General features: G+C 42.4%; 1 protein-coding gene across 3 annotated transcripts in view; it reads right to left on the reverse strand.

Moving 5' to 3' along the window:
* The window catches only part of IL12RB2 (interleukin 12 receptor subunit beta 2), a 71,191-nt gene that overhangs the window by 7,518 nt on the left and 41,056 nt on the right, over positions 1-22,617 (reverse strand). For 2 of the 3 annotated variants that reach the window (XM_068965959.1, XM_068965961.1), the window contains exons 9-13: positions 18,675-18,875; positions 12,595-12,693; positions 12,346-12,504; positions 7,873-8,010; positions 547-637 (exon numbers count right to left, since the gene is read on the reverse strand). In XM_068965959.1, the coding sequence (XP_068822060.1) occupies positions 547-637; positions 7,873-8,010; positions 12,346-12,504; positions 12,595-12,693; positions 18,675-18,875 (688 nt within the window). The remainder of the gene's footprint in view (positions 1-546; positions 638-7,872; positions 8,011-12,345; positions 12,505-12,594; positions 12,694-18,674; positions 18,876-22,617) is intronic. The other variant, XM_068965960.1, reaches the window with a different exon arrangement.

Here is a 22,617-nt window from a genome sequence, read left to right on the forward strand (position 1 = left end):
TTTTGGCTTTCTAAGTTATATACAACCAAATTTAATGCTCACTAGTACATCTTACATGTCTGTGTGCATGTGTCTATGCACTATTTTTCTTTTAAAAATGATAGTACATTTTGTTTTACAACCTGCTTTTTAAAATGCCATATAGCAAATATTCATATGATTTACTTTTCTTCTATATCTGTAATGAATGCATAGTATGCTATATGGCATAAAATATATTGTGATTTATTTATACAATTCCATGTTGTCAGGCATTTAGTTTGCTTCAAATTGTTCTCCTTTTGTGAATAATACTTCAGTGAACATATTTGCCACAAAATACCTGTATATACCTATGATAGAATAAATTTCTAGTTAGAAATTGTTAGGGGAAAGGTTTAATATTATAAAACGTTAAACATATACTGTCACTCTAAAAAGCTGAATATACTTAGTCTGATACCAGCAATGTATGAGAAAACCATCTTTTTGACCCACAGCAGCAACAGCTATTATATGAAAAAAACAAACAGCTTTTACCAAAGTTGGCAGGTGTAACGAACTTACTTTTGTCGGAAGCAACGCATTGAGAGAATGCCCACCATGATGACAGCCATGAAGATACTTGGTGCCACAAATGCGCTCCAATTGGCTTTACCTGCAGCAAAAAGTGGAGAAGGCAATGGCACCCCACTCCAGCACTCTTGCCTGGAGAATCCCATGGATGGAGGAGCCTGGTGGGCTGCAGTCCATGGGGTCGCTAAGAGTCGGACACGACTGAATGACTTCACTTTCATGCATTGGAGAAGGAAATGGCAACCCACTCCAGTGTTCTTGCCTGGAGAATCCCAGGGATGGGGAAGCCTGGTGGGCTGCTGTCTATGGGGTCGCATAGAGTCAGACACGACTGAAGCAACTTAGCAGCAGCAGCAGCAAAAAGTGAGCAAACCCTGTGACTGAGTTTAGAATGAGTTTAGCAATGTCCTCAGTGAACATTTCTAAATACTGACTGTGGGATCCCCACAGTGGTCCAGTGGCTTGGAGACTCTGTGCTTCCAATGCAGGGGGCCTGGGTTCGATCACTGGTCAGGGTACTAGACCCCACATACTGCAACTAAGAGTTCACATGCCATAACTAAAGATCTTGCATGCTGCAATTAGGACCCAGCATAGCTAAGTAAATAAGTAAATAAATAAATACTGACAGTTGTGTGAACTCCCTGGGCTTTACAGCGCCTGCGTAGCTGGACTCAGGAACAAGGCTGACTCACTTTTGCCCATTCAGTTAGGGAGAAAGGGCACAAAAGGGCCAATTCTATGGTTTGAACAGAGGAGCTCCAATCCTGCAAGGGCTCCCTCCTCTGCTAGGGGCAGAAGGAAAGGGAGTGTGGTATACAAAGCCCTGGCTGTGACCTGGGAGCCCTGGAGTCTAGTCCTGGCTCTGCCACTGGCTGATGTGTGGACCTCAGATAATTGACCTATAAATGATGAATGATAACATCTACCTTGCAGGTTGCTGTGGACATTAGAGGTGGTGTATTTAAAGCACATAGCCACGTATCTGAACACAGAAGCCCTCAAGAAATGGTAGCTATTAATTTTACCAAGCCATTGAATAAGCCCTCTAACTTGGGTCTTTGAAATTGTTCTGATTCCTTCCTATAAGCAACATTTCACTATGTATTGGGATTTTCCATTAATTCACCCAACATTTATTGAGTGTAAACCAAGTAACAGGACAGGTTAAATGCTGGAATACACAGATGAATAGGACATGGGCTTTGCGGTCTTAATAAGTCATGAAGATAGTCCAGATGACGGATGTATAAACATGTAAACAGTAAACCATGATGCCATGGGATACATGTAAAAACAGCATATATGAGGCACTGTTGCAGAAAACAACATGTGAAGCGGTTTCATGAGCAGTGCAGGAAGGTTTCCCCAAGGGCAGGATGTCAAAAGTTTAGAGCTGGATGGCTAGAAGTCAGCTGTGTGGACAAGCTGGGGAAGTGCAGACAGACTAGCAGACTAGGCATGGAAGGAGGAAGCAGAGAGTGCTTCAGCAACCACAGACAGTCTGGTCTCGCTTTCTAGTACAAATGATGAGTGCATGGCAGAGGATGGAGCTCGAGAGGTGAACGGGACCAGGTCACCCAGGGACTGGTAACAAAGCAGTTTGAATTCTTGCTTGAAAGCCCTTGGGAATCACGGATGGGTTGCAACAGGAGGTAGAATGTTAGCAACAGGGATCTTGTAGAAGGACTCTTCTTTTGAGAGAGTGAAGAACAGGTTGGGGGTGAGGAGGGTGTGCAGGGGGCACTAGAGGCCAGAGGCCTGCTACTCCCATGAGAAGGGTTGTTCCTAGGGCTGAATAGGGGAATTAATGCTGGCAGCCTTGTTACCACCCCACACACCTGGCACAGTCTGACATTTCTTTAGCATCTGCTTTGCCTTCTGGGCAGATGGGACAGGTCTGGAGTACCAGGAGCACAAAGATGCTGAGTCCTTAATCCAATTAACTGCTCACAAGTTTACTTTCATGAGAGTGCTGGGAGATGAGTTGTCAGTTTTCCCAGTGGAGAAGTATCTAGCATAGGGTCCTGAATGATTAACTCGGTAGTCCTTGTCACAAACAAGAAGAGCTTGTTTTATGCTTGGAGCAGATGAAAAGGCACTGCCAGAGAGAACAGTGTAACTTAGCTGGTAGGAGAGAAACCCATGTTAGCTGGGCCACTTCTTCACATATTCAAGTTTAACTTAGACTCAAATCTGAGTCTGATTTGTAGTTCTAGCACTTGCCACCTCTATGACCCTGGGTCATCGTTGTGCACCTCGTACCTATAAAACGACACCCTAACCCCTCACTCCTGCATTCATTTCCTGTGGAGTGCCTGGTACTGCGCCTGGTGGAGGCATGTGACACAGCTGCAGTCAGGGTCAAATGAGTGAAGGTGTGCGTCGCAGGGGTTGGATCGTGTCCTCCCACCCTGAAATTCATATGTAGAAGTTTTAACTTCCAATTCCTCAAAAAGTGACCTTATTTGGAAATAGGGTCATTGCAAAGGCTATTAGTTAAGATAAGGTCAGACTGGAGTAGTTCAGTTCAATTCAGTTCAGTTGCTCAGTTGTGTCCAACTCTTTGTGACTCTGTGGACTGCAGCTCGCCAGGGCTTTCTGTCCATCACCAACTCCCAGAGTTCACTCAGACTCATGTCCATTGAGTCGGTGATGCCATCCAACCATCTCATCCTCTGTCGTCCCCTTCTCCTCCTACCCTCAAGCTTTCCCAGCATCAGGGTCTTTTCAGATGAGTCAGTTCTTCGCATCAGGTGGCCAAAGTACTGGAGTTTCAGCTTCAGCATCAGTCTTTCCAATGAATATTCAGGACTGATTTCCTTCAGATGGACTGGTTGGATCTCCTTGCTGTCCAAGGGACTCTCATGAGTCTTCTCCAACACCACAGTTCAAAAGCATCAATTCTTCGGTGCTCAGCTTTCTTCACAGTCCAACTCTCACATCCATACATGACTACTGGGAAAACTATAGCCTTGACTAGATGGATCTTAGTTGGCAAAGTAATGTCTCTGCTTTTGAATATGCTATCTAGGTTGGTCATAACTTTTCTTCCAAGGAGTAAGTGTCTTTTAATTTCATGGCTGCAATCACCATCTGCAATGATTTTGGAGCCCTTCAAAATAAAGTTTGACACTGTTTCCACTGTTTCCCCATCTATTTCCCATGAAGTGACTGGATGCCATGATCTTCATTTTCTGAATGTTGAGTTTTAAGCCAACTTTTTCACTCTCCTCTTTCACTTTCATTAAGAAGCTTTTTAGTTCCTCTTCACTTTCTGCCATAAGGGTGGTGTCATCTGCATATCTGAAGTTATTGATATTTCTCCTGCAATCTTGATTCCAGCTTGTGTTTCTTCCAGTCCAGTGTTTCTCATGATGTACTCTGCATAGAAGTTAAATAAGCAGAGTGACAATACACAGCCTTGACGTACTCCTTTCCCTATTTGGAACCAGTCTGTTGTTCCACGTCCAGTTCTAACTGTTGCTTCCTGGGCTGCATACAGGTTTCTCAAGAGGCAGGTCAGGTGGTCTGGTATGCCCATCTCTCTCAGGATTTTCCACAGTTTATTGTGATCCACACAGTCAAAGGCTTTGGCATAGTTAATAAAGCAGAAATAGATGTTTTTCTGGAACTCTCTTGCTTTTTCCAGCAGATGGTGGCAATTTGATCTCAGGTTCCTCTGCCTTTTCTAAAACCAGCTGGAACATCTGGAAGTTCACAGTTTACATATTGCTGAAGCCTGGCTTGGAGAATTTTGAGCATTACTTTATTAGCATGTGAGATGAGTGCAATCGTGCAGTAGTTTGAGCATTCTTTGGCATTGCCTTTCTTTGGGATTGGAATGAAGACTGAGCTTTTCCAGTCCTGTGGCTGTTGCTGAGTTTTCCAAACTTGCTGGCATGTTGAGTGCAGCACTTTCACAGCTTCATCTTTCAGGATTTGAAGTAGCTCAACTGGAATTCCATCACCTTCACTAGCTTTATTCGTAGTGATGCTTTCTAAGGCCCATTGACTTCGCATAGGTTGTCTGGCTCTAGACGAGTGATCATACCATCGTGATTATCCAGGTCATGAAGATCTTTTCTGTACAGTTCTTCTGTTTATTCTTGCCACCTCTTCTTAATATCTTCTGCTTCTGTTAGGTCAATACCATTTCTGTCCTTTATCGAGCCCATCTTTGCACGAAATGTTCCCTTGGTATCTCTAATTTTCTTGAAGAGATCTCTAGTCCTTCCCATTCTGTTGTTTTCCCCTATTTCTTTGCATTGATTGCTGAAGAGGCTTTCTTATCTCTTCTTGCTATTCTTTGGAACTCTGCATTCAGATGCTTATATCTTTCCTTTTCTCCTTTGCTTTTCGCTTCTCTTCTTTTCACAGCTATTTGTAAGGCTTCCCCAGACAGCCATTTTGCTTTTTTGTATTTCTTTTCCATGGGGATAATCTTGATCCCTGTTTTACTGTACAATGTCATGAACCACATTCCATAGTTCATCAGGCACTCTATCTATCAGATCTAGGCCCTTAAATCTATTCCTCACTTCCACTGTATAATCATAAGGGATTTGATTTAGGTCATACCTGAATGGTCTAGAGGTTTTCCCTACTTTCTTCAATTTAAGTCTGAATTCGGTAATAAGGAGTTCATGATCTGAGCCACAGTCAGCTCCTGGTCTTATTTTTGTTGACTATATAGAGCTTCTCCATCTTTGGCTGGAAAGAATATAATCAATCTGATACCCCATGCCCAAGGTAAGAGAAACCCAAGTAAGAAGGTAGGTGTTGCAAGAGGACATCAAAGGATGGACACACCGAAACCATACTCACAGAAAACTAATCAATCTAATCACCCTAGGACCACAGCCTTGTCTAACTCAATGAAACTAAGCCATGCCTGCGGGGCAACCCAAGACGGGTGGGTCATAGTGGAGAGGTCTGACAGAATGTGGTCCACTGGAGAAGGGAATGGCAAACCACTTCAGTATTCTTTCCTTGAGAACCCCATGAACAGTATGAAAAGGCAAAATGATAGGATACTGAAAGAGGAACTCCCCGGGTCAGTAGGTGCCCAATATGCTCCTGGAGATCAGTGGAGAAATAACTCCAGAAAGAATGAAGGGATGGAGCCAAAGCAAAAACAATACCCAGCTGTGGATGTGACTGGTGATAGAAGCAAGGTCTGATGCTGTAAAGAGCAATATTGCATAGGAACCTGGAATGTCAGGTCCATGAATCAAGGCAAATTGGAAGTGGTCAAACAAGAGATGGCAAGAGTGAATGTCAACATTCTAGGAATCAGCAAACTAAAATGGACTGGAATGGGTGAATTTAACTCAGATGACCATTATATCTACTACTGCGGGCATGAATCCCTCAGAAGAAATGGAGTAGCCATCATGGTCAACAAAAGAGTCCAAAATGCAGTACTTGGATGCAATCTCAAAAATGACAGAATGATCTCTGTTCATCTTCAAGGCAAACCATTCAATATCACGGTAATCCAAGCCTATGCCCCAACCAGTAACACTGAAGAAGCTGAAATTGAACGGTTTTATGAAGACCTACAAGACCTTTTAGAACTAACACCCCCAGAAGATGTCCTTTTCATTCTAGGGGACTGGAATGCAAAAGCAGGAAGTCAAGAAACACCTGGAGTAACAGGCAAATTTGGCCTCGGAATGTGGAATGAAGCAGGGCAAAGACTAATAGAGTTTTGCCAAGAAAATGCACTGGTCAAAGCAAACACCCTCTTCCAACCAACACAAGACAAGACTCTACACATAGACATCACCAGATGGTCAACACCAAAATCAGATTGATTATATCCCAAAGAAAGGCAATGCCAAAAAATGTGCAAAGTACCGCACAACTGAACTCATCTGATATGCTAGTAAAGTAATGCTCAAAATTCTCCAAGTCAGGCTTCAATAGTACATGAACTGTGAACTTCAAGATGTTCAAGCTGGTTTTAGAAAAGGCAGAGGAACCAGGAGCCAGAGATTGCCCCCAGATGTGAGATGAGAGCTGTGGGACAGATTCTCTCACAGCCCTCAAAAGAAGCCAACTCTGCTGACACCTTGTTCTCAGACTTGCAGCCTCCTGAAATGTGAGGAAATCGATCTCTGTTGTTTAAGTTACTTGGTTATTACGCAAAGTTTCCCTCACACAAAATACACTGTGCAAAGTGCTTAACACAGTGCCTTGAGCATGATAACTATCTGATATGCAAAAGTTGTTTAAAAAAGTAAGATCATGGCATCCAGTCCCATCACTTCATGGCAAACGGAAGGGGGAAACACGGAGGCAGTGACAGATTCTATTTTCTTGGGCTCCAAATCACTGTGGATGGCGACTTCACCCATGAAATTAAAAGATGCTCCTTGGAAGAAAAGCTATGACAAACCTAGACAGCATATTAAAAAGCAGAGATATCACTCTGCTGACAAGTTCCATATTGTCAAAGCTATGGTTTTTCCAGTCATGTATGGATGTGAGAGTTGTACCATAAAGATGGCTGCCAAAGAATTGATGGTTCTGAGCTGTGGTGTTGGAGAAGACTCTGGAGAGTCCCTTGGACCACAAGGAGATCAAAGCAGCCAATTCTAAAGGAAATCAACCCTGAATATTCATTGGAAGGACTGATGCTGAAGCCGAAGCTTCAACACTTTGGCCACCTGATGCAAAGAGCCTACTCATTGGAAAAGACCCCAATGCTGGGAAAGATTGAGGGCAGGAAGAGAAGAGGGCAACAGAGGATGAGATGGTTGGATAGCATCATGGACTCAGTGGAAATGAGTTTGAGCAAACTCAGGGAGATAGTGAAGGACAGGGAAGCCTGGGGTGCTGCAGTTCAAGGAGTTGCAAAGAGTTGGACAATAGGCAAGAGATGAATCCTCGTTGGGATTATGCTCATCTTTCATTGAACAGATAATCAGAGGACACGTACTATGTGCTGGGTGGTGTTCCAGATCTTGATAATAAGTGATAAACAGACACTAGTTCCTGCCTGTTGGACTCAGAGTTTTGAATAGGGGTCAAGCATAGCATATTATGAAGAAAATATGGATGTGCATTTGGGAAGACTTTCTGGAGGAGGCAACATTTTTGCTGAGTTTTGAAAACTGAGTAGAGACTGTAGCCGAGCAGATAATGAAATAGTAGGGCACTCTAATTAGGGGATATGGCAAACACAAAGGTGTAGCAGCAAGCAAGTAATTAGTGAATTAAAGAAAGTCTGATAATCTTCATATCACATAGTGGGAGTATACGCCTATGGAGGAATCCAGTGGACTTGCCCTCTGTAAGGGTGGTTCTTACCTTGCAGACAAAATTCTCTTTCATTTCCTTGGGGGCTTTCACCAGCAGCTGTCAGAGCTGTCATCCACAGAACATACGTCACTCTGGGCTGCAGGCTGTCTATGGGATGTGAATTTGGGGAGAGCCTATAGGGAATTTCTGAAAGGAAGATAAATATAAAGGAGGAAAGGCATGCATTAAAGGAAATGCTTGAATGTGGGCTTTTATTCATATTTATTTGTTAATGCTTCATTTAACTTGAAAAAGAAAAGCACATTGCTGTTTTAAAATAGTCCTAATTCATTAGTACTTAATACTTTGAAAGACCCTAGACACTATCATTTGTGAAGGCCCCATGTCACAGCATATCAAAAGAATTAAATATTTTTTCTGTGATAAAAATCTTTTCAAAGAGTGTGTATTATTTTGCTTTTGAAATTATTTAGCTGTAGTAACTCCTTTTATTTCCTATAATTATAATGTTTCTGACATTTATCAGGTATATTTGAGAACTCCTGGGGAGGAAATTAAATATACAAATTGTTTTCAACAGAATTTTCAAGAAATTCTATTTCTTAGAAATTTGTGCATTTATCAATTAATGAAATAGACTTGGATTTAATCTCTGATCTGCTTCAATTTGACATAAAATCTAAAAAATGAGAGCATAGTACTTAGATTTATTTTGGTAGTTTAAGCCTAGATTGTCAGTTCTTTACAGTTTCAACACCCCTGCAGGTTCTCAGCAGGGGAGATTTGGTTTTTGAGCAATGTGTTGGTGTTGTTTTTCTCCTCCAAGAAATATGAATGTCGGTAGCATTTAGTAAACAGTCAATCTCCTCCTCCAGGGATCTGCTGGGTGTGAGTTTCAAAGTGAGCTCTCAGAAACTGAGGGGAACTGTAAAATTAAGGCTGGAACTTCCACAGGTGTAGCTTACTTGCTCAGCAGACTTGTCCATGTGCTGGTGATCAAAGTGGAAACCAGAACTCAGCACTGTGTGCCTCAACATCACTTACGGGCTTACAAATCCCAGGGTGGGGCTTCCCAGGTGGTGCTGTGGTAAAGAATCCGCCTGTGAATGCAGAAGATGCCCATTTGATCCCTGGGTCGGGGAGATCCCCTGGAGATGGACATGGCAACCACTCCAGTATTCTTGCCTGGAAAATTCCATGGACAAAGGAGCCTTGTGGGCTACAGTCCATGTGGCCACAAAGACTGACTGACTGAACACACACAAATCCTAGGGCAAGTTAGATATTCCCCCTGCTTGCTGAATTTATTTCAACAGTCATAACATATTTATTATTCACACAAGGCACTGAGACACAGAGTATGCCTCAAAGAGTTCACCATCTATTACTAGTAGGGATAACAGACCCCATGACACTCCCACATCCCTGCTCACTATGGGTGACCAGCAAGATGGAGCCCTGTATTATTGCGTTCACTCTGCCCAAAGGAGCTAAGGCCTCAGCAGATCATTTAACAGCTGTGACTAGCAGAGCAATTCCTATATTTTCTATCCTTTTGAGAAAAAGTACCATGTGGAAAATTCCCAACCCTACTTCAGCCTGATGAAATTGCTTGCACAGACTTCAGCTATATGATTAAACCAAATTGTATCTCATTCCCAAGGCAGGGGACTAAAAAAATAATTTGAGAGAGACTTTCTGCTCATCTTGCTGCAGCAAAGCATGCAGGGTGAACATCAGGGAGTCAAATGAGACGTTGGAACACAAGGGAAGGTGTTTGAATAGTTTTCGGGGCCAAAAATGTTTACATACACACACACGCACACACATGCATATATTGTATATATCTGAAGAATAAAAACAGAAATTATGGGAGGAGCAGGGAGGAGAGTGATGGTGTCAGCAATCTGGTTGGCAAATAGGTTGAGTTGAGTAATGGGAGAAAGAAGTCCTGCAGGAAATACTGGTTCTGCTGCCTCATCTGGGCTGTGATCTGGCAGAGATAAAGGAGGCCATTCAGTCCTTGGGTCTGAAACTTTAGGCTGATGGTGGTTAAATGAGAAAGGCACCAGTTTAGGGAGAGGCTAATGGTTGCCAGTTATCTGAAAGGTGACCAGTAAGAAGGGCAAGTGGTACCAGGCAAAACTGTTGTTGTTTAGTCACTAAGTTCTGACTCTTTTGTGACCCTGTGGAATGTAGCCCACTCGGCTCCTCTGTCCATGGGATTCTCCAGGCAAGAATACTGAAATCAGTTACCATTTCCTTCTCCAGGGGATCTTCCCGACCCAGGGATTGAACCCACGTCTCCTGCATTGGCAGGCAGATTGTTTACCACACAGCCACGAGGGAACCAGGCAAAATAGTTGCTTGGTTACTGGAAATGAGCTTGATCTAATCATCTGCACTGGTTTAACAAAGTGCAAGGCAGTATTCACCCATTTGTTACTCAAAAAATACTGTTCTTATTAACACCTACCGGATGCCTGGCTGTACTGCAAGTAAGGGGGAGACAATGGTGAACTAATAATCATGGCTTCTGTCTTCATGTTGGCAAAAACAGCCAAGTAATAATAAGTAGACTGGCAGTATCAACGCACTTCCAGAGGAGTGGCAGTGGGCTGGAACTGCCTGGGGAAGCAGACACCCCGCCCCAGTGCTACGCCTCTCTCCTGTCCAGGCCGGGTGAAGTGCTCTTACGGCACCCTGCTTGTGCTGTTAGGGGCCAGGCCAGAAGACACCTAAGACAAGGGTCCTTCCTCCTGGGAACTCCATGCTCCTTTTGCTGTTGTGGAGCCTTTCCGGTTTCTTTCTCCCTCCGCCTCCTACCACTCTCTAGAAACTGCACTTGTGGATTTGCCAACAATTTCTGGTTGCCAAATGCAACAGGTAGTTGTCAGTCCTTGATTAAAGAATTTACATCACTTCTGTGTACTTTTCCATGGGTAGACTGTGAGCTCTCTGAAGATAGGGAACAGGTCTTATTCATCTGTAAGTGCTAAGAGGGAAACTATCTAAACTGGTACAAAATAGGGTTTTAAATCTGCACCGCCTTCCTTTTAAACTTATTTTAAAATACCTAAGGGATTTGTTGCAAGTAAGGTAGGCAATTTCTTCAACATCTACAAGAACAGATTTTAGAACCATCTAACCATGTTGATCAATTATAAATAGACATCTCAACTTAAATTCTATAAAAATTAACATTTAAGAGGGAGCAAATGTCACATGAAGCATTCCAAATGGCCCAGGATTACATCAATTGATGAAGCGCCTTTGAGGGTACATTTCAGAACTGACTTACCCTGAACAGTGGGGAGCAGTTACGTTGAGTGATATGCTGCATTTAGAAATTGTGGATTATTAAGCAGATTGTTCTTATAGTGGAACACTATAGAACTGTTAAAAAGAAGAATGAGACAAGTCCATATGGACTGATGTGGAAAGATCTAACTCTGGATTGATGCTTTTTGTTGTTTAGTTGCTAGTGAGAGGCAAAGTAAGGTACAGATCAGAATACAGATGGTTATCCTGAATGAATGCTAGAATATGCATTATGTTTTCTTCTGGAAGAACACATGAAGAACTACTAACATTCTAAGTATAGAGGAAAGGATAATTCCCACTTTATATCTTTCTGAAGTATTTGAATGGTTTTACCATATATAAGTATTACTTCTATAATAAAAAGTTAATTAGCTTTAAAAGTCATAACTTTTAGAAAAGCGATACTGCAGATCTAAGGTCAAGAGAGAGGACCAGTTCCTCAAGTTTACCAAGTAAAAATCACTCTGCAGGCAGCGCTCTGGCAACTATATGGCAGGTCGGCTTTGTTACATTCTTCTTGGACCCAATAATTCTCACTGAGGAATAAAATGGTTGCTTCTTTATGATAAATGCTCCTGAAAGAACTCTGGCTGCCTATAAATACTAAAGGGAGGTTCAAGCCAGGAAAAATAAAACAAAACTGCATAAATCAAAGATTAAAACATTAAATCTGGCAAGTGATTTGGAGCTGCTCAGTGAATGAGTGATGAAATCACTTGAGATAATGCTCTAGCCAGAATTTAATTGCTTTAGTATTATTGCATAATTATGGGTCATCAGGAGTTACTTAAATTGTGTTTTATCCATTTAAGGAGAAAATAACATGCTATGATGGTATTTGCGAGTGTGGGGATTCAAAGGTTTTCCAAACGCATTCCCTGCAAACCTCAAGGGTCTATATAATGATATCCAAGTGCCTTTATTGCTTTTTGAAATGCTGTCTCCATCTGAGTGAGTTCTTTGAGAGCCTCATTCATTAACTTCATTTCTTCCATTTGCTTGGCATGTAACACATATTCAGTAACTTTGTGAGTGTGTATGTGTTTAGATGTCTTTACTTTTATTCATTCAATTAACTTTACAAATATTTATTGAGCACCTACTAAGTACTAGGTACAGTGCTAGCACTTGCACACGCTTGTGTTTTCCCAACATCTAAACAAGAAAGGCCCTGTTGCCTTTGTCTCTCACACGTACCACAAAACTGAGGCTGGGAGTTGGAGTCCCGTTCCTTCCAATATATCCTGTAGTGGAGGATGCAGCCCATTTGCTCCCGGGCTGGAATTTCATCCCATGAAATTAAAACGCTCCCTTCTTCCTCTGAGATGGCATTAATGTGGGGGCCACTCAGTGGTGCTGCGAAGTAGAACATAGGAGGCTTTTGTCACCCTCCAAATCCAAACCATTAAACTAGAGCACAGCTGGACGAAAGATCCGAAGACTCACCTTTGTGCTGGGAGTTACCCCGGGTGGAGTTGCACCCTCCCTGGTCCCCTGCAAGTGCATGCACGCGGATTTCATAACAGATGTAGGGTTTTATGTTTTCTGCAAGACATAAAGACAGAGGCTATTCCAGTTCAAAAAAGGGTTTAAACAAAACCACACAGATAGCTTCTGAAACAAAACTCACTTTTAAGGAAAAACTTCGACTTCTACAAATAAATTATTTGCTGTTTACAGCAAAGTAAGGGTGGTGTTTTGTAGGCACAGCACTTGAACGGCTCTTCTGATTCCTGCTACTTCTCATGATCTGACAGGGCAGCAGGGGTGACACGCTCCGGTGTGACTCATCAGGGTGCCGCTCAGTATAATCTACCCCTTTGCCCCGCCCTGCCAGCCCCCAGCCCCCCTACCCACCACGTTCCACTCAGATCTCAGTTGCTTCACAGCTTGGAAGACTGGGAAGATACCTGGGGATGCTAATACCCCTTCCTATCTTTTAAAGTGCTACATGTTGCAGTTTTCTGCCAGTCATTTTCTTGGCACGCTCCCCTGCCCAAACTCCTTATTTCCATGAATCTCAAATGTCAATTTCCTGTAAAGAAAAGGCCCCTGTCATAGATACTGCCCATGACTTCTCTTTAAACTCCCAATGAAAATTTAAAGGAAAAAGATTACTTCTGTTAGGTAACTAACTGGAGTCTCACGTGGTCAGAGGAAGGACTCTTTCCCACATTGTTCAACGCCCTGCCGTAGGTAGGTCGGGTCCCCTACCCTGACAATTGATTAGGGTTTCACATTTTCTTTTCTGGAAGAGGAATTTTATATCACAGAATAATTTACTACATTGTGTGTTTTCTATAAAAATCCATTATCCCTTAAATATTCCAGCAAGTAGGCAGTACATAAAGCCTAAATATGCTACTACTACTGTCCATGAGGAAATAAAAACTCATACCATGGGCAAGTTCCAAATCGTATTCATGAGCCAAGTGGAGTAGAACAAAGCTTCAATCAGGTTAGTCCCGTCATCCAAAGATGCTTTGTGAGTGGCATCCAGACCCAGAAATCCAAAGGACAACATGGAATACGGAATCGGTTCATTTGGGAGGGGCTGGTGCCTGGCAGCTCTGTTGCTAGTTCTGGAAGGGACCTATCAACCACAGTGCCAGGTGGGAGTTCCAGATGAGCACATCAGGCAAATGGTTTTGTTGCATTTTGCCATGCAAGGTGTGAGTTCAGGGCAGAGGCCTTGGGAACTGCGACATCAGAAACTTTGGGCTTCTTGTGAATAGCTTGCCCCTAGTGGAGGAGGGCAGGCTTCTCCTGTGGCTCAGATGGTAAAGAGTCTACCTGCAATGCAGGAGACTGGGGTTCAATCCTGGGTTGGGAAGATCCCCAGGAGGAGGCCTTGGCAATCCACTCCAGTATTCTCGCCTGGAGAATCCCACGGACAGAGCAGCCTGGTGGGCTATAGTCCATGAGGTCACAAAGAGTCCGACACAAATGAGCGACTAACACGTGGAGGAGGGAAGAAAATGTGGCTCCATAACTTAGCTGACACTTTCTTTTTATGAAGAGTAGAGCCTGAGCAAGCTTGTTCCCCAGTTCTCACCTTAAGAACTCCTCCCATTTTCCTGGCTAATTCTTACATGTGTGTGTACATGTGCTCAGTCAGCCATGTCTGACTCTGCAACGCTATGGACTGCAGACTGGAGGCTCCTCTGTCCATGGAATTTTCCAGTCAAGAATACTGGAGTGGGTTGCCATTGCCTACTCCAGGGGATCTTCCCAACTCAGGGGTCGAACCTGTCTCTCTCGGGTCTCCGGCATGAACACACCCTAATCACTGTCTGCTCCCCACCTCAGAAATTCCTTAGCCTTTGCTGCTGGTGGATGAAGCGCATACTCTTAACATTTTCATTTCTTTTTAGAGTCTGGCCCTGAGTTCCAGGCTTATTTCTCAAGACTTCCATGCATGCACACACACCTAGCACTCCTGGGCAAAGGCTCTGTCTCTCTATTCATAAGCTGTCTCTCAGGTGGTTTTTCTGTGGAAAGCTAATTTCACCTGTTAAGTCTGGGAGAAGGCAAACCTAAATGATCAGCAATAAGAAGTAATCATAGAGGAAATATGATGGTGAGCCCCAATAGCTAGGTATGAGGGAAGGTTTTCTAGACACCATGATGTCTATGTTATCTATAAAAGGAGTGGTTATATAATAAGGTCAGAACTGTTTTCACCTAGATAAGACAGGACTGCCAGTCTCTAGCCTAGACCCCACCAATTTATAATCCAGGAGTTGAACTTCACTGTAGCCCACTCCAAAGCACCCAACTCTGCCCCAGCTAGATGCTGAGAAAAAATTGGTAAGGATCTTATGGCAATGAGTCATCTTACTGATTGGAGAGGGTAACTTTGAATTCATGATAAGTATGAATTAGCTAAGTTTTAAGTGTTTATTTCCAGAATGTTACATCAAAATAAACTCATAGTTAATCAAGTGTTTTCAGGTAGGAGAATGACCTGAATTAATAATCTCATCCAGTATTACTGCTTTTATTCAAATGAATATGTCTGAAGTGCTTAAGAACATTTTAATTTCCTATGGAAAAAATTCTCTCTTGTCATTTATTTTAGGCACTGTGTATAGAATTAGTAGAATTTCTAAAAAGAAAGATCTGTAGGGACTGTATAGTTCAAACTATCCCAAAGGGGTAAATCCTAATATAATAAGTATTTACAATTATATAGCAGTTTAGAATTCAGTATCTACTGTTTCATCTGATTTGATGGACATAACAGTCATAAAGGGCTTCCCAGTTAGCTCAGTGGTAAAGAATACGCCTGCCAGCGCAGGAGATTCAGGAGACGCAGGTTGGATCCCTGGGTCGGGAAGATCCCCTAGAGGAGGAAATGGCAACACACTGCAGTGTTCTTGCTGGGGGAAATCCTGTGGACAGAGGAGCCTGGTGGGCTACAGTCCATAGCGACTGAGCACACACACACACACACATGCACACACATGCACACACACACCCTTAAAGGAACACTGATTCCACTTCAGTGACTCTAGGGACAGAGAATGCACCGCCTTGAAGGGCAATCAACTGTCCTATTAGAGACCATCAACTGTAAGGTAAGTACTTTCTCAAAATTGAGCTAACATCTGTCTTCTTACAATTTTTATGCAGAGGGCCTTCATTCTGCTCTCCAGAACAACAAAGGACACATACTCTTTCTTACATACATATCGAAGCCAGCAAGAGTCATCAACCACCTCCCACCCCAATCTAGAATACTCTTCTACACGCTAAATGGTTTCCCCGGTAAAAGTTACAGACCCTAAAGGCTTGCTCACCTTCCTCTGATGCTCATGGGGTTATCTAGGCAGCATTCTCTTTAAATACAGTGATTAAAACTGAACACAACCCACTAGAAGTCTGAGTAGCTAGACTCTAAAAGAGGCACGCAGTTAAGGACTGGTTCATGTATTATCATGTACCATGCTCTGTTTCTTTCATCTGTGAAAATCTTGTCTCCTTAAGCAGGATGTGTATATCCTCCTGGACAGGTATAATTGTTGTCATGGTGTAATGAAAATATTACGGGATTTAGAGCTTCAAAACCTATAAAATCTTAGCTCCATCACATATAATAATAATGATGATAGCTAGATTATCGAGCACTTAAAATGTGTTGCTGCTGCTGCTAAGTCACTTCAGTCGTGTCCGACTCTGTGTGACTCCATAGACAGCAGCCCACCAGGCTCCCCCATCCCTGGGATTCTCCAGGCAAGAACGCTGGAGTGGGTTGCCATTTCCTTCTCCAATGCATGAAAGTGAAAAGTGAAAGTGAAAAGTGAAAGTGAAGTCGCTCAGTTGTGTCCGACTCTTCGCGACCCCATGGACTGCAGCCTACCAGGCTCCTCTGTCCATGGGATTTTCCAGGCAAGAGTACTGGAGTGGGGTGCCATCGCCTTCTCCATAAAATGTGTTAGGTATTGTTAAAAATGTCTTCTCCTTCAATTAGTCTTCACAATAACCCAGTGAGGTAGGTAATATTACCCCCATTTTCCAGATAAGGAAACTGAGACACAGAGAAGTTAATTTGCCCTGGATCATACACTTTGGTAAGTGACAGAACCAGGACTCAAATCCAGATAATCTGGCTGCAGAACTTTTCATCACTATGCTGAACTTATACTTTAAAAATCACACTGACATTTTTAGCACATTAAATTAGCACATCCATTGCCACACAGAAAACACGTTTATCAACATTTTAAGGGAATACTTCTCAGTGCTCTGTGGTAACCCAAATGTGAAGGAAATAAAAAAGGGTTATATATTGGGTTGGCCAAGGAGTTCATTCAGGTTTCCCTTAACATAGAAATATATGTATAGCTGATTCACTTTGCTATTAGTAGAAACTAACACAACATTGTAAAGCAACTATATGCCAATAAAATAAATTAAAAAAATTAATTTGGGGTGATCTGCTGACCTAGATTTGCATTAATAATCTTATGATGATTTTGATTTATTATAGAACAACAATTAGTAGGAGAAAAATAGAAGGTGGAAAATACTGTAGCTTCGGCTTCTGAATGTGTCAGCACATGTGCGTGCATGCACACACACACACACACACACACACACACACACACACACGTGCCTTGTTCGTTGAAATTCATCCTGGAAGACTTTCAACCAAGTGACCATCTAACTAGCTGAACTCTAGAATGCAAATAATACCATTTCTCTTTGGGAAAATTAAAATAAGAAACTTCCACTAATTGATTTTTGGTAACATTCATTGGTAAGTAAGGGAGGCCTTTGAGTATTTCAAACACAAAACAATATTTGAAGCTGACAGTGGCTCACAGAGTAAGACTTCAGAGTTTGTAATTAAGAACTTGAAAAAAATAAAGAACTTGGGATGTTGCCCTTTAATGTTTGTTTGGCAAATATGTCAGCCACCTCAGGTGCGATTAGGACTAGATCTCTCTGACAGAAGAGGTTAAGGATTCTTTTCACTGGTTAGAAATAACAAGCCCCATTTAGGGACTGCTCCCATGATAGCAGAAGGGTAAGCATCAGACTCTGATAGGAGGAAGACACACACCTCTGCAATCATTTATCAAAATGGTTAAACAAGCCTTTGGCCGCCTTGTTTTCCAATTGTCCAATGTTGCTTATAGGCTCCCCAAGTGGCTTAGTGGTAAAGAATTCACCTGCCAGTGCAGGAGATGTAGCTTTGATCCCTGGGTCTGGGAAGATCCTCTGGAGAAGGAAATGGCAACCCACTCCAGTATTCCTGCCTGAGAAATTCCATAGACAGAGGACCCTGGTGGGCTACAGTCCATGGGGTTGCAAAGTGTCAGACATGACTTAGTGACTAAACAACAATAACAACAATGTTGCTTATGCACAGGATTAAATGATTATTTATGAAATTTCTTTTCAGTTTAAATTCATACTGTATGATACAGAAATTTATACTAAACAACAATAACAACAATGTTGCTTATGCACAGGATTAAATGATTATTTAATGCATTTTCAGATGCTTTCTATCACTTGATCCATGTAACCACTGACAGATTTGGAATTTGAGAATGAGAGAAACCAACTGTCATATAGATAATTCTGGGTTTGTTATCACACAAATAATAAGTAGCAGAATTGGAAATGAAAGATCTCCTGGTTTCCTCATCCGTAATAATGGGGAAATAACTCTTGCTACATATGATTTTTCTCACAATTAAATGAACTCCCAAATGTAAGGTGTCCATCACACTGACTGGCTACTACTTAGCTCTCAGCCATGCTTGTTGGGTTCATTATTTACTCATCATGTACGGCACTGTCCCAGGCACATGAGTTTTCCATAAATCCTAGAGGCTTTAGTCAATCAGTGGGTCTTCTATGGCTGCAGTGGTGCACCCTGACGGGCTCTAGGTCATCACTGCCCCTCTTCTCACGCAGCTGTAACTGAGAGCTTGGCTTTGGGTTCCTGCCTGAAGTTTCCTTGAAAAACGTGAACTTAGTAACCCTTGAGAAGGAAGATGAATATTAAGTACCTGAAATCAGAGCAGACAGTCTGTAGGGGGGACTCCACAACCAGCCAAGAGGGGGCTGCATACCACCCCCTGGGTGGAGCTCCCTCCACTCCACCACATATTTCTGCACAGCAGTGGCAGCTTTCTCTGGAGGTGTCCACATCACCATGAGCTTGTCCATGCCCTCTGACTTTGCAAAGACCTGTTGAGGAGCCAGCAACTCTTTACGGGGAAAGGTGGGGGGAAAAAAAACAAAATCACAGTGGAAACAGATATAAAAAACAACCACCCAACCCAGCAAAGTTGTAGCAATAACTGACATCTTTTAAAGGACTTCAGGTTCACAGATTTTGTTCATCCAGCTTCTCAGTTCTTGGAGAACAGGCATTGGTGCCAGGACCCTGTGTAGTGTTATTTATGGAATTATTTCCCCTTCATCTTCCATTTCACTTTCCACTTCTGTGTCCCCAAAGGTACCTGCTCTAGTGATCTATAATATGCATCCTTCTAATCTACCTCCTATATGTTTATTTACATATATATGTGCCCTTGAGAATTAGTGTTGCTTTCAGTTTATGTGTATTTTCATGAAACACATTTGGAGTAAATCCAGTGCTTTTCCTAACTTTTGCTTTCCCACTCAACAGTATGTTTCTATTCTGATGCTATATGAAAATCAAGCTCATTCCTTCAGATTACTGCCTCAACACGTTCTTTGTGCAGTCTCCAAGTGACAAGCTTTCTTCCAACTCTTTGTCAACACAAACAAGGAAGCAATGAACGTCTCTTGCATGTCCTTGTGTGTGCCTGTGTAGAGTGTCTCTCTCATCCTCTTACACTGTTGGTAAGAATGTAAATTGGTATAGCCACTATGGAGAACAGTACAGAGGTTCCTAAAAAACTAAATATAGAGCTACCACATGACCCAGCAATCCCACTCCTGGGTAAAGATCTGGAGAAAACCATAATTTGAAAGGATGCATATACTCTGATATTCATTGCAGTACCATTTACAATAGCCAGGACATGGAAGCAGCCTCAATGTCCACTGACAGAGGAATGGATAAAGAAGATGTGGTACAAATATACAGTGGACTATTACTCAGCCATAAAAGGGAATGAAATAATGCCATTTGCAGTGACATGGATGGATGTAGAGATTGTCATACAGAATGAAGTAAGTCAAAAATAGAAAGACAAATATCATATAATATCACTTATATGTAGAATCCAGAAAAATGGTTCACATGAACGTATGTGCAAATCAGAAATAGAGTCATAGATTAGGAAACAAATTTGTGGTCACTAAGGAGGAGGGATGGGATGAATTGGTAGATTGGGATTGACATATACACCCTACTGTATCTAAAATAGATGACTAATAAGAACCTATTGTATAGCGCAGGGAACTATACTCAATGTTCTGTGATGACCTAAATGAGAAGGAAATCTAACAGAATTGCTACGTCATGTCCGACTCTTTGTGACCCCATGGATTGCAGCATGCCAGCCTTTCCTGTCCTTTACTATCTCCCAGAGTTTGCTCAAATTCATGTCCATTGAGCCAGTGATGCCATCCAACCATCTCATCCTCTGTTGCCCTCTTCTCTTGTCCTCCATCTTTCCCAGCATCAGACTCTTGGAATCAGATGGTCAAAGAACTGGAGCTTCAGCTTCAGCATCAGTCCTTCCAATGAATATTCAGGGTTGATTTCTTTAGGATTGACTGGTTTGACCTCCTTGTTGTCCAAGAGATTCTCAAGAGTCTTCTCCAGCACAATTTAAAAGCATCAGTTCTTCAGCACTCAGTCTTCTTTATGGTCCAACTCTCACATCCAATCATGCCTATTAGAAAAACCGTAGCTTTGACAATATGGACCTTTGTCGGTAAAGTGATGTCTCCACTTTTTAATATACTCTCTAGGTTTGTCATAGCTTTTCTTTCAAGGAGCAAGCGTCTTTTAATTTCACGACTGCAGTAACTGTCCACAGTGATTTTGGAGCCTAAAAATATAAAATCTGCCACTGTTTCCACTTTTTCCCCATCTATTTGCTATGAAGTGATGGGACTAGATGCCATGATCTTCATTTTTTGAATGTTGAGTTTTAAGCAGCTTTTCCACTCTCCTCTTTCACTTTCATCAAGAGGCTCTTTAGTTCCTCTTCACTTTGTGCCATTAGGGTAGTGTCATCTGCATATCTGAGGCTGTTGGATTTTCTCCTGGCAAACTTGATTCCAGCTTGTGATACATCCAACTCAGCATTTTGCATGATGTACTCTGCTTATAAGTTAAATAAGCAGGGTGACAATATACTGTCATGATGTACTCTTTTCCCAAATGTGAACCAGTGTGGAGTGGATATCAGATCAGTTCAGTCACTCAGTTGTGTCCAACTCCTTGCCACCCCATGAATTGCAGCACTCCAGGCCTCCCCGTCATTCTCCAACTCAGGGGGTTCACTCAGACTTGCATCCATCAAGTCAGTAATGCCATCCAGCCATCTCATCCGCGGTCATCCCTTTCTCCTCCTGCCCCCAATCCCTCCCAGCATTAGAGTCTTTTCCAATGAGTCAACTCTTTGCATGAGGTGGCCAAAGTATTGGAGTTTCAGCTTTAGCATCATTCCTTCCAAAGAAATCCCAGGGCTGATCTCCTTCAGAATGGATTGGTTGGATCTCCTTGTAGTCCAAGGGACTCTCAAGAGTCTTCTCCAACACCACAGTTCAAAAGCATAATTCTTCAGTGCTCAGCCTTCTTCACAGTCCAACTCTCACATCCATACACGACCACTGGGAAAACCATAACCTTGACTAGATGGACCTTAGTCAGCAAAGTAATGTCTCTGCTTTTCAATATGCTCTCTAGGTTGGTCAGAACTTTTCTTCCAAGGAGTAAGCGTCTTTTAATTTCATGGCTGCAATCACCATCTGCAGTGATTTTGGAGCCCCCCAAAATAAAGTCTGACACTGTTTCCACTGTTTCCCTATCTATTTCCCATGAAGTTATGGGACCGGATGCCATGATTTTCATTTTCTGAATGTTGAGCTTTAAGCCAACTTTTTCACTCTCCACTTTCACTTGCATCAAGAGGCTTTTTAGTTCCTCTTCACTTTCTGCCATAGGGTGGTGTCATCTGCATATCTGAGGTTATTGATATTTCTCCCAGCAATCTTGATTCCAGCTTGTGTTTCTTCCAGTCCAGCGTTTCTCATGATGTACTCTGCATATAAGTTAAATAAGCAGGGTGACAATATACAGCCTTGACGTACTCCTTTTCCTATTTGGAACCAGTCTGTTGTTCCATGTCCAGTTCTAACTGTTGCTTCCTGACCTTCATACAGATTTCTCAAGAGGCAGGTCAGGTGGTCTGGTATGCCCATCTCAGAATTTTCACAGTTTGTTGTGATCCACATAGTCAAAGGCTTTGGCATAGTCAATAAAGCAGAAATACATGTTTTTCTGGAACTCTCTTGATTTTTCCATGATCCAGTAGATGTTGACAATTTGATCTCTGGTTCCTCTGCCTTTTCTAAAACCAGCTTGAACATCTGGAAGTTCACGGTTTACATATTGCTGAAGCCTGGCTTGGAGAATTTTGAGCATTACTTTATTAGCATGCGAGATGAGTGCAATCATGCAGTAGTTTGAGCATTCTTTGGCATTGCCTTTCTTTGGGATTGAAATGAAAACTGACCTTTTCCAGTCCTGTGGCCACTGCTGAGTTTTCCAAATTTGCTGGCATATTGAGTGCAGCACTTTCACAGCATCATCTTTCAGGATTTGAAGTAGCTCAACTGGAATTCCATCACCTCCACTAGCTTTGTTCGTAGTGATGCTTTCTAAGGCCCACTTGACTTCACATTCCAGGATGTCTGGCTCTAGGTGAGTGATCACACCATCATGATTATCTTGATCATGAAGATCTTCTTTGTACAGTTCTTCTGTGTATTCTTGCCACTTCT

This window comes from Capricornis sumatraensis, chromosome 2 (assembly GCF_032405125.1).
Source record: "Capricornis sumatraensis isolate serow.1 chromosome 2, serow.2, whole genome shotgun sequence".
Lineage (NCBI taxonomy): Eukaryota > Metazoa > Chordata > Mammalia > Artiodactyla > Bovidae > Capricornis > Capricornis sumatraensis.